The sequence below is a fragment of the Haematobia irritans genome, chromosome 3 (genome assembly GCF_050003625.1).
Source record: "Haematobia irritans isolate KBUSLIRL chromosome 3, ASM5000362v1, whole genome shotgun sequence".
NCBI lineage: Eukaryota > Metazoa > Arthropoda > Insecta > Diptera > Muscidae > Haematobia > Haematobia irritans.
The window spans coordinates 28,086,211-28,101,639 of record NC_134399.1 but is presented as its reverse complement, the minus strand read 5'-3'; the positions used below and the strand labels follow the sequence as shown (position 1 = coordinate 28,101,639).

The window sequence follows — 15,429 nt, the reverse complement described above, 5'->3', positions numbered from 1 at the left end:
GAAATTTGCTTCTCATTGAGGCTTCGCAAGCCAAATCTGGGGATCGGTTTATATGGGGTCTATATATAATTATGGACCGATGTGAACCAATTTTAGCATGGTTGTTAGATACCATATACCAACACTATGTACCAAATTTCAGCCGGATCGGATAAAATTTGCTTCTCTTTGAGGCTTCGCAAGCCAAATCTGGGGATCGGTTTATATTGGGGCTATACGTAAAAATGAACCGATATGGCCCATTTGCAATACCATCAGACCTACATAATAACAACTACTTGTGCCAAGTTTCAAGTCGATAGCTTGTTTCGTTCGGAAGTTAGCGTGATTTCAACATGCTTAGATTGACTCAGAATTTCACCACGATTCAGAATATATATATATATACTCTATGGGGTCTTAGAGCAATATTTCGATGTGTTACAAACGGAATGCCAAAGTTAATATACCCCCCATCTGGGTTGGCCTGTCGCAAACTGTGACTTTTGCGACATACGTTTACGACGGTATAATACGTATGTCGCAAAAGTCGTAAACCTAGTGTAGAAAACCTAATTTGGAATTAAAGAAATTGTGAATATTTTTTAATTTAATTTAGTTAAGCTCACCGATAAAAGGTATGCAAAAATTGTTTTATATTGTATTTATTCAAAACTCTACTAGATTTACATCTCTCATTCACAACTTGAAACTATTCTTGGTTTTCGTGGTCCAAGCTTTAGCTGCATCAATGAATGACTACACACAAAAAACAATTTTTTGATTTCAATCACGAAAATCGCGGATTCAATCATTTTTTTAATTGAAATGTCTTCAATCTCGAAAATGATAGTATCAATCACCCATTTTGATTGAAAACCAACAAGATTTTTAATTAAAAATTTAATTGACTTTTGTCACGGAATCAATTAATTGTGTGATTGAATCAATTAAAAACGTGATTGATTTTTAACATAAAATTCAATCACAGTTTTAATTGTATCAATTAAAATTTTAATTAATTTCGCGACAAAAATCAATCAACTATTTGATTCATTCAATTAAATAATTAATTGAAATTGGCTATAAATTTCGATCAAAAAATTTATATATTGCGACCCCAAAATCGTATTTAGTTTTTTTTGTTTTGAAATAAAAGAAAATATTGTTTTTTATAAAACATATTTAATATTTTATTATATTTTGAATTATGCAATAGACAAATAAATTTGGTTCTTGTCATTTGTGTTTTGTTCTAACATAACTTACAAATACAACTACTATCAATAACAACTATAGGGTGAAAAAAATAAATTATATAAATCATTATCTTCCTTATAATAATAACCATGTTAGCATGTTCTTTCTAATATGTAGATGCGCCTAGATTTCCAATAAATCAGCAGCCTGTAAGCTAAATTAGTTTTTCTGAAAGTAAACAGAATAATTTGAATTTAATTTTGTTCAATTAAAAGTTAATTTTGTTAAACATTACCTGCATAGAATATCAAGTTCAATTCTTAGTTCCAGGTTGCAGATTTATAATCTTCTTTTGCAGTTGTAGTCTTTTAGCATAAAAAGGTGTATTAAGGAGCTCGGTAATTTAATTTTAGTAACAATTCCTTTCCAAAATTTCCACACATTAAAATCGTCTATTAAAATTTGAACCAATCAAAGACAAAAATAATGGGAAAGCAATGTAATATTTGGTATTATATTGATGATACTTTGCAAATTCTGGAAATAGAAAAAAAAATATAAATGGAAAATACATATTTTTATTATTATCGGATATTTTTCATATTTTTAAATCCAAAAGAAAGAACTTTTTTACCATTACATAATTCAGCTCATTAGTTTATATACCAGATATACTGCTCTCTACTTGGGTTCAAACTGAAAAAGGCAGGTAAAACAAAAATGCAATTTAATGCCAACGCTACTTCGCAACTTCAAGGTGAATCTTCCAACAAACCCATACCGCTCTTGGTTTTAAGAAAACTAGGAGTGAAAAAAGTTTATAATTTTAAAAGATCAATACGGTACCCACTTTTTTATTGCAAACATATTATTATATATTTGATAAAATGATGGAGTTGATGGGATTGATTGGTCAATTTCACGAAATAAAATTGGTCACTAAAAGAAATGAATAAAAAATATATTATTTTAGTCCGTTTAATGTAAACAGGCTTCAATGGAAAACGGTATTCACATTTCACAATTTCTTACCTTCAATAAACGTAGATTGTTTTCCATTTTTACAATACCACAAAACACAGGTAATTTCAAATGCGTTCTGTCATATATTTTTTCAAACCTTTACCACGTGTCCGTTTGTTGTTGCACACTTTATTTATTTCAACCCTTTGCTATGATTTGTTGTTGCGTTCAAAATATTTATGCACACATTTTGAATGCAGCAGACAGAATGTCGCCAATCATGTTTTTCAATTTACGCGAAAAACAAAAACCCAACCGTTCGTTACGAGTTACTTCCACAGACTGATCTCTCCATCATACATTGTTGAATAAATACCCATTCTCTTGTTCTCTTTTCGCTCTTTCCATTGCTCAAAATTATTCAGTTTCAATCACAAAGGTGATTGGATCAATCACATGTGTAATTGGAAACGGAAAAAAATTCAATCACGTTTGTAATTGAAAATTATTTCCGAATTGATTAACAAATTGATTGAATCAATTAATATTTTAATTGGAAACGTAACAAATATCAATAATTTTTTTAATTGGTTTTTATTCGGATTTGATTAAATAATTAATTGAATCAATTAACATATTAATTGAATCCGTTTCCAAATTCAATTAAGTGTTTAATTGAAAAAATGTTGGTGATAATTTTTTGTGTGTAGCTACAATTTTGAAAAATTTTAATTAGTATGGAAATTGGCTCTAATTAGCCAAAAAGTGATTTTATAAAATTTTCTCTAAACAGAAATTCACTTATATAAGACTTAAGTAATTTTCCTTCCTTCCAGTTTCTGCAGTAATTTGTGAAAGGTTAACTATGAGCGAGTATAGACCGTCACGTTTACTGCCCCATCGAGCAGTTTATAGTAATTTTGGTTTCGAGTTTCCAATTGAAATAACTATATTCTCATGTTTTTTTAAACTCGTTAATAATTTTATGAACACTCCTGAGAATTGAGACTTCTTCGCATATATCATCATTTTGGATATCATTCGCTGCCTATCTGAAGGGTCTGAAGGATATGAAGTTTGCGACTTTTGCTACTTTTTCTACATTTACGACGTATGTGACGTTTACGACGTTTATAACTTTGCGACAGTCGCAAACCTTAAAATGTTTGATACAGACCATCTCTGCCCCCCATCTCTGGAGGGTATAAAAATTAAAATTAAAGTTATAATTAGAATTTAAATTAAAATTAAAATTAAATAAAAATTTTTTTTAGAATATCAAAACCTTTGGATCCAAGTAAAGTTTTTTTGTGTGTAATTTTGTGTATCTATGATGTATTTTATATTTCTCTTTAACTAACTATTCTTCTAACGACTTTGATCCCAATATGTGAACGCTCCATTATTACTCATAATTGAGTATGTATGGTGTATTTCTCATCGATAATTTGTTGTTGTTTTATTTCCTGAAAAACTTGTGGTTATCGATATCATTGACTTGTATATGATGGTATAGTCACAATCGCCACATTTGCCGGTAAACTTGTCAATTTAATTGAAGCTTGCCATGCCAGCTTAGTCATTCATATATATGAAGGCATGTAGATGTTGTTGCTGATGTATATACACTCACCCAGAGAAGTCTGTCCACCTGTCGTTCGTTTGTTTGTTTTTTTTTTTTCTACAACTAATCACAATGATCAATGAATTGGGGAGTTGAGAGAGCTAGAGAAAGGAGAGTTTATATGGATGTGTGAGAGTGAATGTGTGAGAAAAGAGAATAAGGGGATCAAAATCGGCAAAGAGCACGCGTGCTTATTGCAAAAGCCATAATGTATTGGCTTTAAGCTATATTGTTGTTGTTGTTGTTTTTGCTACTACTGCTGTTATCGGCCAATATCGTAGCTGGTTGTCTTGTCTTCGTTGTCGTCGTCGTCGATAAATAAACACACTTTGTTTATCATTTGGTTTTATACGAAATAAATTGTTGTTTTAAAAACAAATGCGAGTTTTCAATCTTGATTCATTTACGTTCATACAGTCGAAGTGTTGAGAAGTGTTCTTAGCTATCGCGGAAACGCGTTTTCTCACCACATTAAATACACACCCACATACGAAAAAAACAAACGTTTTTACCAACAAGATCAAGCAAAGACGTGTTGTTTTCATCATATTTCGAATCAACAAGATTTTGAATTGAATTGAACTGAAGAAAAGTTTGTCTAACTGTTAGTGATTGAAAAATCCCAAAATTAAATATAAAAAAAAAAAAAATTACCAAAAATTAGACATTTCGTAATAAAGCTGAGTGTTTTTCTCTAAAAAATTATTAAAAAAAAAAAAAATAAAAACAAGTTAACGACAACAACAACATATAAAGTCGATAACAAGTAACAACAAAACAAGGAACGACATTTTTAACGGCCGTGTCGGGTTGTTGCATTAACAAGAAAACATTAAAAAAAAAACTAACTAAAGAAAAACAAGTGATCAATTAAATTGGATACGATTTGTAATTGAAGTTTTTAAACAAGTTTCCTTTATTGGCAAAGAAAAAGTGTAAAAATTAATTGTAACCATAACGAAACAGAGGCAAATATAGACAAACAGTCAATCAAGTCAACTAAATTAATAAAAAAAAAAAACGAATAAGAAAAAAATTTAAACACTTCGTCGTATGCGTATGAAATCCAAATGTGTAAAATCAAATTTGGTATTTAGTAAAATAATAAAAAAAAAAACAATATATCCTCCCATCTTATCTTTTTAGAGGATATTAAGGATTAATGTGGCCAATATGCATTCAATGTATATGCTAGATTCTTTAATGTGTGCCCATATAAATCAACCTCAAAACGATAAAGAATCACAACAATCTCTGGAAATATCACAAAAATCTCAAAAACCTAAAAATAATCCTTTGAAAAACTATCATAAAAAGTTATACAAAGCCTTTATAGAGAAATACGATAATTCCCATAAAAAAGTGAATAAAAACTAGAAAAGAAAAATCAAGCAAACAATTTTGAAAATCTTCTTAAAAATAAAGATTCTCTTAAAAAAGTAATCAAAATATTTTAAAAAAGAAGTATAAAAAATTATTGAAGTTTAAAAAAAGAAAGTCAATAATTTTTTGTTTTATAAAATATATTTAAGACTGTTAATACAACGAATTTTAATTGAAAACAAAAATCTATTAAAATCTGCTTTAACCTACAAAGTATTTTAAAACAACGATTTATACCAACAAAAAAATACATTTTCATAAAACCAAAAAAAAAAAAAGAAAGTATTTTATTTTTGTAACAAAACAAAAAGTCAAACCATTGAAAATACAACAAATTAAAAATCCAACACGTCTCTTTAAAAAAGCCATAATTTGTGCAAAAACAAAAATCAATTAACTTAAAACCTAGTCACAACCATTTCAAAAGTCTCAAATAAGCGTGCTGCAAAAAAACAAGCAAAACTATCTTCAAGTTTTAACACCCACAACGACTGCCCTCATTTATCGTAACATACAAAAACAAAAATATGTTGAATAAATATTTAACAAAAATTTCCAATGCTGTACAGCATAAAAACAAAGAAAATCTTAAAACACATTCAACACCACCAGCAACAGAGACGTCATCACCATACTCCTCCTCATCGTCATTACCAGTTGCTGCTGCCCATAATAATAATCAACATGCTCGCAATTTGGAATATGAACGTGCCATTGCGGCCTCTTATGGCGCCTTGTCATCAACACCGAAAAAGAAAAAGCCTAAAATCAATGTCCACAATACCAACAATACCAAAACTTGCCTTAGCTCCAATGAATTGGCCGTTATAATTAAGGGAGAGTCATCATCATCATCATCTTCGCGTAAACGCCATACCTTAAAGGAATCACCCAATCGTAATATTTACTCGTGTACACCACCCCTAAGGGAAGCGAAAAGTGCCTTAACCTTAAATTTATCCACCTCACCATCATCGGGAATTTATTCGAATGTCTCATCATCATATGGATCAGCTTCGGCATCTATGAAAGCGACTTCATCATCTTCTTCGACCTCATCGTCATCATCTACGGAATCTTTGAATTCTTCAGCGGCCAGTGAAACACCATATTCATCGAATGTCTCAACACCCTCATCATTACCTTCGGGTAATCCTGTATGGCCAGTGTCGCAGAGACTGCATTTACCACATGAATTGGCTATGCTGCGTATACGAATGTGGATATTTCCGTGCGTATTACATTTTTTTAAACCTAAATTTTTTTGTATATAAAACAAATTTAAAGAACTTATTACAAATCGAGAAAAATTGGATAGATTAATAAATATTACAATTTTTTTTTTTAATTTATAAAAAAAACTCAATATTGGATTCCTAGAGTGTTAAATGCCTATCCACTGAAAAATATTGTTTGTAATATATATAAAAAAAAAACAAAGTTTCTCGTTGAAAAAAAAATATATAAAAAATTGAAAGAATTTATTAGAAAGTCTTTCACATAGGGTGAAAATTGGAAAGTTAAAAAAAATCGTTAAAATTTATTTTTTTAATCGTTTTTAAAATAAAAAAAAATTTAAAATTTTAAAAAAATTGAAAGAATTCTTTTAGAAACCCGAAAAATTGTAGGGAGCAAATTGGAAAGTTAAAGTTCTATAGGGCTTTGCCCAAATAAATTTGACAAACATTATTTTCCTCTGTTGGTTAAGCTACACTTGTAGTTTAGTCAATGCATGGTTTTAAGCTGAAATAAAAAAAAAACAACAACAACAAAATTTTATTTCTATAGAAAATTTTGTAAAAAATGTATTTCTATAGAAAATTTTGTCAAAATTGTATTTATATAGAAAATTTTGTCAAAATTGTATTTTTATAGAAAATTTTGTAAAAATTTTATTTCCGTAGAAAATTTTGTCAAAATTTTATTTCTATAGAAAATTTTGTCAAAATTTTATTTTTTTAGAAAATTTTGTCAAAATTGTATTTCTATAGAAAATTTTGTCAAAATTTTATTTCCGTAGAAAATCTTGTCAAAATTGTATTTCAATAGAAAATTTTGTCAAAATTTTATTTCCGTAGAAAATTTTGTCAAAATTGTATTTCAATAGAAAGTTTTGTCAAAATTTTATTTCTATAGAAAATTTTGTCAAAATCTTATTTCTATAGAAAATTTTGTCCAAATTTTAGTTCTGTAGAAAATGTTGTTAAAATTTTATTTCTATAGAAAATTTTGTCAAAATTTTATTTCTATAGAAAATTTTGTCAAAATTTTATTTCTATAGAAAATTTTGTCAAAATTTTATTTCTATAGAAAATTTTGTCAAAATTTTATTTCATTGTTGTTGTTTTTTTGATTTCAGCTTAAAACCATACATTGACTAAACTACAAGTGTAGCTTGATAGTTTTGCTGCAAGTAGAGGATGCTGATGAGGAATGTGGTAATTCCGAAACGTGCGTCCATCCAACCATCTTGCAGTCTATAGGGCTTTTCCCAAATTAATTTGACAAACATTCTTTTCCTCTGTTGGCTAAGCTACACATGTAGTTTAGTCAATGCATGGTTTTAAGCTGAAATAAAAAAAAAAAACAACAATTTAGTGAATTTTATTTTTTTTTACCAAAAATCTCAATATTGGATTCCCAGACTGTGAAATGCCTTGAAAAATATCGTTTTTAATATATTTGCAATAAATCGAAATTTATTAAAAAAAATAAAATTGAGAGACCAAATTCGAGAATTCAGCTATACATAAAAAAAATATATATTTAAAAATATAAAGTTAATTAATTATTTGTCTTTTACCAAAAAATATAAATATTGGATTCCCAGAGTGTGAAATGCTTATCCACTGAAAAATATCATTTTTAATATATAAAAATTTTTTAAATTATAAAATATTGAAAGAATTTTTTATAAATCCCAACAATTGCAGGGAGCATATTGGAAAGTTTACATAATTCCGTGCGTATTACATTTACGATAAAACGAAATTATTTAAAGACATATTTTTTATATATAAAGGAAATGGAAGAATTTATTACAAAAATTAAAATTGGAGGAAGCAAATTAGAGAATTCAGTTATAAATATAAAAAATATTATAAAAATTAAATAAAAATATATACTTTTTTTATTCAAAAAATTCAATATTAGAGTCCTAGAGCATAATTTATAAAATATTTTTAAAACATTTGTTTTGTTAAAAAATTTAGAAAAAATGAAAGAAAATTATTAGATATCCACAAATTGTAGAAAGAAAATTGGAAAGTTGAGATTAGATTGGTAAATATTAAAATTTAAAGAATTTTTTTATAAATCCCAACAATTGCAGGGACTATATTGGAAAGTTTACATAATTCCGTGCGTATTACATTTGCGATAAATCGAAATTAATTAAAGACATATTTTTTATATATAAAGGAAATGGAAGAATTTATTAAACAAATTAAAATTGGAGGAAGCAAATTAGAGAATTCAGTTATAAATATAAAAAATATTATAAAAATTAACAATAAAAAAAAATTAAATTAAAATAAAAATTAAAATTGGAAGGAGCAAATTAGAGAATTCAGTTATAAATATAAAAAATATAAAAATTTACAAAAATATTTTTTTTAATAAAAAATTCCATATTAGAGTTCTAGAGTGTAACTTATAAAATATTGTTAAAACAATTTATCTTGTTAGAAAATACAGAAAAAATTAAAGAAAATTATTAGAGATCCACGAATTGTAGAAAGAAAATCAGAAAGTTAAGATTAGATTGGTAAATATTAAAATTGAAAGAATTTATTATCAATCCCAACAATTGCAGGGAGCATATTGGAAAGTTGAGATTAGATTGGTAAATATTAAAATTGAAAGAATTTATTATAAATCCCAACAATTGCAGGGAGCAAATTGGAAAGTTTATATAATTCCGTGCGTATTACATTGGCGATAAAACAAAATTAATTAAATCCACATTTTTTATATATAAAGGAAATGGAAAAATTTATTAAAAAAATTAAAATTGGAGGGAGCAAATTAGAGAATTCAGTTATAAATAAAATATTTTTTTTTTAATAAAAAATTCCATATTAGAGTTCTAGAGTGTAACTTATAAAATATTTTTAAAACATTTTTTTTTGTTAGAAAATTCAGACAAAAATGAAAGAAAATTATTAGAGATCCACAAATTGTAGAAAGAAAATTGGAAAGTTGAGATTAGATTGGTAAATATTAAAATTGAAAGAATTTATTATAAATCCCAACAATTGCAGGGAGCATATTGGAAAGTTTACATAATTCCGTGCGTATTACATTTGCGATAAAACGAAATTAATTAAATCCATATTTTTATATATAAAAGAAATGGAAGAATTTATTGAAAAAATTAAAATTGGAGGAAGCAAATTAGAGAATTCAGTTATAAATATAATTTTTTTTTTAATTAAGAAAAATATTTTTTTCAATAAAAAATTCAATATTAAAGTCCTAGAGCATAATTTATAAAATATTTTTGAAACTTTTTTTTTTGTTAGAAAATTCAGAAGAAATGAAAGAAAATTATTAGCAATCCAAAAATTTTAGAAAGAAAATTGGAAAGTTGAGATTTGATAGGTAAATATTAAAAAAATATATACTTTAAAATAAACTATATTTTTGATTGGAAATATTTTTTATTTCATTGACATTTTAATTAGGATAATTATTTTAATTAAAAATGTACACATTTGGAATCAGTTTCTTAACTGACTTTATTTTTTAATTTAATTAAAAAGTTAATTGTATCAGTTTGTATTTTAATTGATTATGTTCTCAGTTTAAACAGTGAATAATTGCAACTATTTTTATATATTTAATTTGATTACAAAGTTAATTGTATCAGTTCGTATTTTAATTGATTATGTTCTCAGTTTAAACAGTGAATATTTGGAAATTTTTTGGTTATATTTTTTTCTGCGCACAAAAAAATACTTGAATCATATTTTCAATTCAATTAATTAGTTCTTTAATTCGTGTCGGTGATTGACACAGAAAAAACTATGAATTTTTTCAATTTTAATTGAACTTTAGAAAATTATTGGATTGATTACCTTTTTTTATTTAAACTAAAAAAAAAAAACCGATCGCCTTGTAGTGGGGTCGATTATTTTTATACCCTCCACCATAGGATGGGGAGTATATTAACTTTGTTATTCCGTTTGTAACACATCGAAATATTGCTCTAAGACCCCATAAAGTATATATTCTGGGTCGTGGTGAAATTCTGAGTCGATCTAAGCATGTTCGTTCGTTCGTTGAAATGTTGAAATCACGCTAACTTGCGAACGAAACAAGTTATCGACTTGAAACTTGCCACAAGTAGTTGTTATTGATGTAGGTCGGATGGTATTACAAATGGGTCATATCAGTTCACTTTTACGTATAGCCCCCATATAAACGAACCCCCAGATTTGGCTTGCGGAGCCTCTTGGAGGAACAAAATTCATCCGATCCGATTGAAATTTTAGTATATGGTCTCTAACAACCATGAAAAAATTGGTCCACAGCGGTCCATAATTATATATAGCCCCCATATAAATAATCCGATTCCCAGATTTGGCTTGCGGAGTCTCAAAGAGAATCATATATCCGATCCAGCTGAAATTTGGTACATGGTGTTGATATATGGTCTCTAACAACCATGCAAAAATTGGTCCATATCGGTCGATAATTATATATAGCCCCCATATAAACCGATCCCCATATTTGGCTTGCGGAGCCTCAAAGAGAAGCAAATTTCATCCAATCAGGCTGAAATTTGGTACATGGTGTTGGTATATGGTCTCTAACAACCATGCAAAAATTGGTCCACATCTGTTCATAATTATATATAGCCCCCGTATAAACCGATCCCCAGATTTGTCTTGCGGAGCCTCTAAGAGAAGCAAATTTCATCCTATCCGGTTGAAATTTGGTACATGGTGTTGATATATGGTCTCTAACAACCATAAAAAAATTGATCCATATCGGTAGATAATTATATATAGCCCCCATATAAACCGATTCCCAGATTTGGCTTGCGGAGCTTCAAAGAGAAGCAAATTTCATCCTATCCGGCAGAAATTTGGTACATGGTGTTGATATATGGTCTCTAACAACAATGCAAAAATTGGTCCATATCGGTCCATAATTATATATAGCGCCCATATAAACCAATCCCCAGATTTGGCTTGGCGAGTCTCAAATTTCATCCGATCCGGCTGAAATTCGGTACATGGGGTTAGGTTAGGTGGCGGCCCGATGTATGAGGCTCACTTAGACTATTCAGTTCATTGTGATACCACATTGGTGAACTTCTCTCTTATCACTGAGTGCTGCCCAATTCCATGTTAAGCGGTTGAAATTTAGTACATTTCGCTAGTGTGTGGCCGATAACACCCATGTCAAAATTGTCCGTATCGATATATATTATACATAGCCCCCAAATAAACCGATCTCCAATCACAGAAAAGTCACGATTGCCACTTAAGCCAAAAATTATCTACCAAAATTTTATTGGCATAGAAAATTTTGTCAAAATTTTATATTTCTATAGAAAATTTTGTCAAAATTTTATTTCTGTAGATAATTTTGTAAAATTGTTATTTCCGTAGAAAATGTATGAAGCATTTCATAGTTCTAGAGGAATATTTTGCAAAATCTTCCAAAACATCAAGAATTCTACCAATCTACCAAAGAGTAAAAAATCTGCCATTTTTTGTAGACTCGTGTTCATAATTGTTTTTAGCCCCCATATAAAGCGACCCCCCTTATTTAAATTCTGGCTCTATAATTATCACATAGCACAAAAGTTCATATCGGTTCGTAAGTATTTCTTCCCTATATATATACCGGTCAAGAACTGAATATATAAATATTTAATCGACCTTTTGTCTACTTTGTATCCGTATTGACTAACTTACAATTTAGAAGATGATGTTAAGAAGTTTTAAGATGCCTTGCCATCGGCCGCAACCCAAGTAATTTAATTGTGGATGACCGTCTTTAGTAAAAGTTTCTACGCAATCCATGGTGGAGGGTACATAAGATTCGGTCTGGCCGAACTTACGGCCGTATTTTCTTGTTTTAATTGACTTTAATGACCATTTCTGGGATGGAAGAAACTTCAATTAAAAATTAATTGGATCAATTATTTTAATTCGATCAAAGTTTGTAACCGTGGTGCAATGGTTAGCATGCCCGCCTTGCATACACAAGGTCGTGGGATCGATTCCTGCTACGACCGAACACTGCAATGTGGAACGCCGTTCGGACTCGGCTATAAAAAGGAGGTCCGTTATCATTGAGCTTAACATGGAATCGGGCAGCACTCAGTGATAAGAGAGAGGTTCACCAATGTGGTATCACAATGGTCTGAATAGTCTAAGTGAGCCTGATACATCGGGCTGCCACATAACCTAACCTAACCTAACCTAACTTTTTTCTAATATTTTGTTATTCACTTTCCTAAAAGTGTTTGTTGAATATTTAAAAAAAAAAATATACAATTTCTAATATTGAATTTATTATGGCCTGTTCCTGTATATCGAACGAAAGGTTTCTTTCGTATTCCAAATGAAAGAAAATTGATTTTTGTTCTTCTATTTCGAAAGGCAAGTCACTTCATATTTTGTTGTCGAGTAATAAACGAACATGTACAATAAGTGTCAAGAAAAAAGCAAAAACATTGTTAACATTTGACTGAATTCTCAGGCCAAAAATTTGAAAATTCTCATTTTGGATAAACAATGTATTCTCCTACAAACGAAACGAACTTTCAAAAATAGAAAAACCCAAATTCATACGAATTCGAGTGACTGCCTTTCTTTCGAATGAGTTTTCGTTCGATATACAGGAACAGGCCATTAGTTTCCTCAAACCTACCTTATCATTCTTTTCGAATATCCTAAACAAATCATTTGTTATTCAAATGCGGAAAATGTCAAAAAAATTTCCAACATACATTATGTTACGCGATTTTCCAAGGTTTATATTGTTCACATACCAAGACAGTACACTAGAATTTATATGGTTTATTTGTTTTTCGCATAAATTTACTAGAAAAATATAAATTGCAAAAAAAATTGATGTGAATAACACTACCTTCAACTTCACAAAGATCACAAAGATTAAATGAACATTAACTCCATTTAAAGTAAGCAAAACCGTTTTATTTTTTTTAATCCCACAATAAGAAAATTAACACTTTTTTTAACGAACTGACAGCAAAATGGAAAGATATATAAATTTAATTGAAACGAAAAGAAAAGAATTGAAATAGTAAATTCAGTGTGAATGTATGATGTAGATAGGAAGTCACGTATTTATTTGTTTTTATACGTAAATATTTACTACTATATACATATATTAAAGTTTTTTTTTGTTTAGTTGTTGGCAATATATACCACATATGTTTACAAAAGGCCTTTTTTTTCTTTCAGAACTTAATTACCACTATGTTGATATACATATAAAAACAAATAAATAAATAAATAATTGAAATATTACAAAACAATATCTGGTAAATCTGCTTAAGAGTCAGCAAAAGGGAACACTTATTTTCTTTCTAATAAATATTGATATTGTTTTTTTTTTTGTTTTATACGAAAGGAGATAACGTTAGTCAAAGCTTTAAGGAAATTAAAGAAAAATCAATTTCTTTCTTAAATAACTCATTTTTGGATTAACAAAAGTGTCTACTGTCCATAAGATATTTTCTTTAAGGGTAGATAAATTATCACAATGGATTGAATAGTCTACACCCATAGAAAAAATCATGAACGGCGTTGTCATTTCAAAACGTTTCGTTCATGAAAGTGAATCAACACACATGTGTTGTCAAACTGAGAACAGACGGGGTCAATCTGACAACGTTAAAATGACACCATCCGTTGTCAAAACAACAACGAGCGTTCATGATCTGAAAACGTATTGGTTACGAATTTATAAACAAAATTAAAAAAAAAAAGATTTCCGCTACCGTGACTCGAACCTGTGTTGTGTGCACCATACGCGTTAACAGTCGCTTTAGCTCATTGCACCACCGGCGGAATTGCCATAACAACGTCTAACGATTATTTTAAGAACTTTCATGGAAAAAGAAAAACGAATGCCGTTCATGAAATCGTGAACGCCCGTGGACAAAATCGTGAACATTCCGTTTTGATTTTTTGTGAACGTTTCCGTTTCATTTTGTCACCGTCCGTTCACGATTGTGGAACGCAATTTTTCTATTAGTGTAGGTTAGGTTAGGTGGCAGCCCGATGTACAGGCTCACTTAGACTATTCAGTCCATTGTGATACCACATTGGTGAACTTCTCTCTTATCACTGAGTGCTGCCCGATTCCATGTTAAGCTCAATGACAAGGGACCTCCTTTTTATAGCCGAGTCCGAACGGCGTTCCACATTGCAGTGAAACCACTTAGAGAAGCTTTGAAACCCTCAGAAATGTAACCAGCATTACTGAGGTGAGATAATCCACCGCTGAAAAACTTTTTGGTGTTCGGTCGAAGCAGGAATCGAACCCACGACCTTGTGTATGCAAGGCGGGCATGCTAACCATTGCACCACGGTGGCTACCACTGAATAGTCTTAAGTGAGCCTGAATCTTAATCGGGGTGCCACTTTAACCTTTTAACCTAAGCTACACCCAAAAACAAATCTGATTCAATAACGAAACTAATTGATCCAATTAATTTTTTAATTGAAATGTCTTCAATCACAAAAATGATAGTATCATTTCTGTAATTGATTTTTGTTTCAATTAAAACATTGTTGAATCACTTAAATTTTTAATTGAATATTTTTCAAAACTCAATTATGATTTTAATTGGAAAAATTTGTCGTGAATTTTTTTTTCTTCTGTGTAACAAAATAAATTGGATAAAACTATATAGCATTTAGCATTATTTAATCAAATTAATACCAAATCCAAATTTAAAAATTAATTAATATAAAATAAAGTCAAAGCTATTTGCCGAAATTAATTTATTCAAATTAGAAAAAATGAAATTAATTAAGTAGATTTAATTTGTATGAGTTAAATATTTTTTTTTTGCGGGTGATGGGCTGAGCTCATTTAAACTAAATGATATTCCGTTCAACTTAACCATGTTAAATTAAATTTAACTATAGAGGAATGAAAAAAAATAATAATTTAATTAAAAGGTAAATGAAATTAATTTAAATATAACTGATTTTAGTTGAATTTAATTAATGGAATGAAAAACAAAAATAATTTAATTAAAAAAATGAAATTAATTTAAATATAAC

The 15,429-nt window shown here is 29.0% G+C and overlaps 1 protein-coding gene across 3 annotated transcripts in view; it reads left to right on the top strand.

The window, feature by feature from the left end:
- The window catches only part of csw (protein tyrosine phosphatase non-receptor type corkscrew), a 199,553-nt gene that overhangs the window by 114,243 nt on the left and 69,881 nt on the right, over positions 1–15,429 (top strand). For 2 of the 3 annotated variants that reach the window (XM_075302618.1, XM_075302617.1), the window contains exon 1: positions 5,459–6,380. The exons of the other annotated variant lie outside the window; for it this stretch is intronic. In XM_075302618.1, the coding sequence (XP_075158733.1) occupies positions 5,677–6,380 (704 nt within the window). In that variant the 5' untranslated portion in view covers positions 5,459–5,676. Of the gene's footprint in view, positions 1–5,458; positions 6,381–15,429 lie in introns of those variants that run through there. 3 annotated transcript variants of the gene reach the window in all.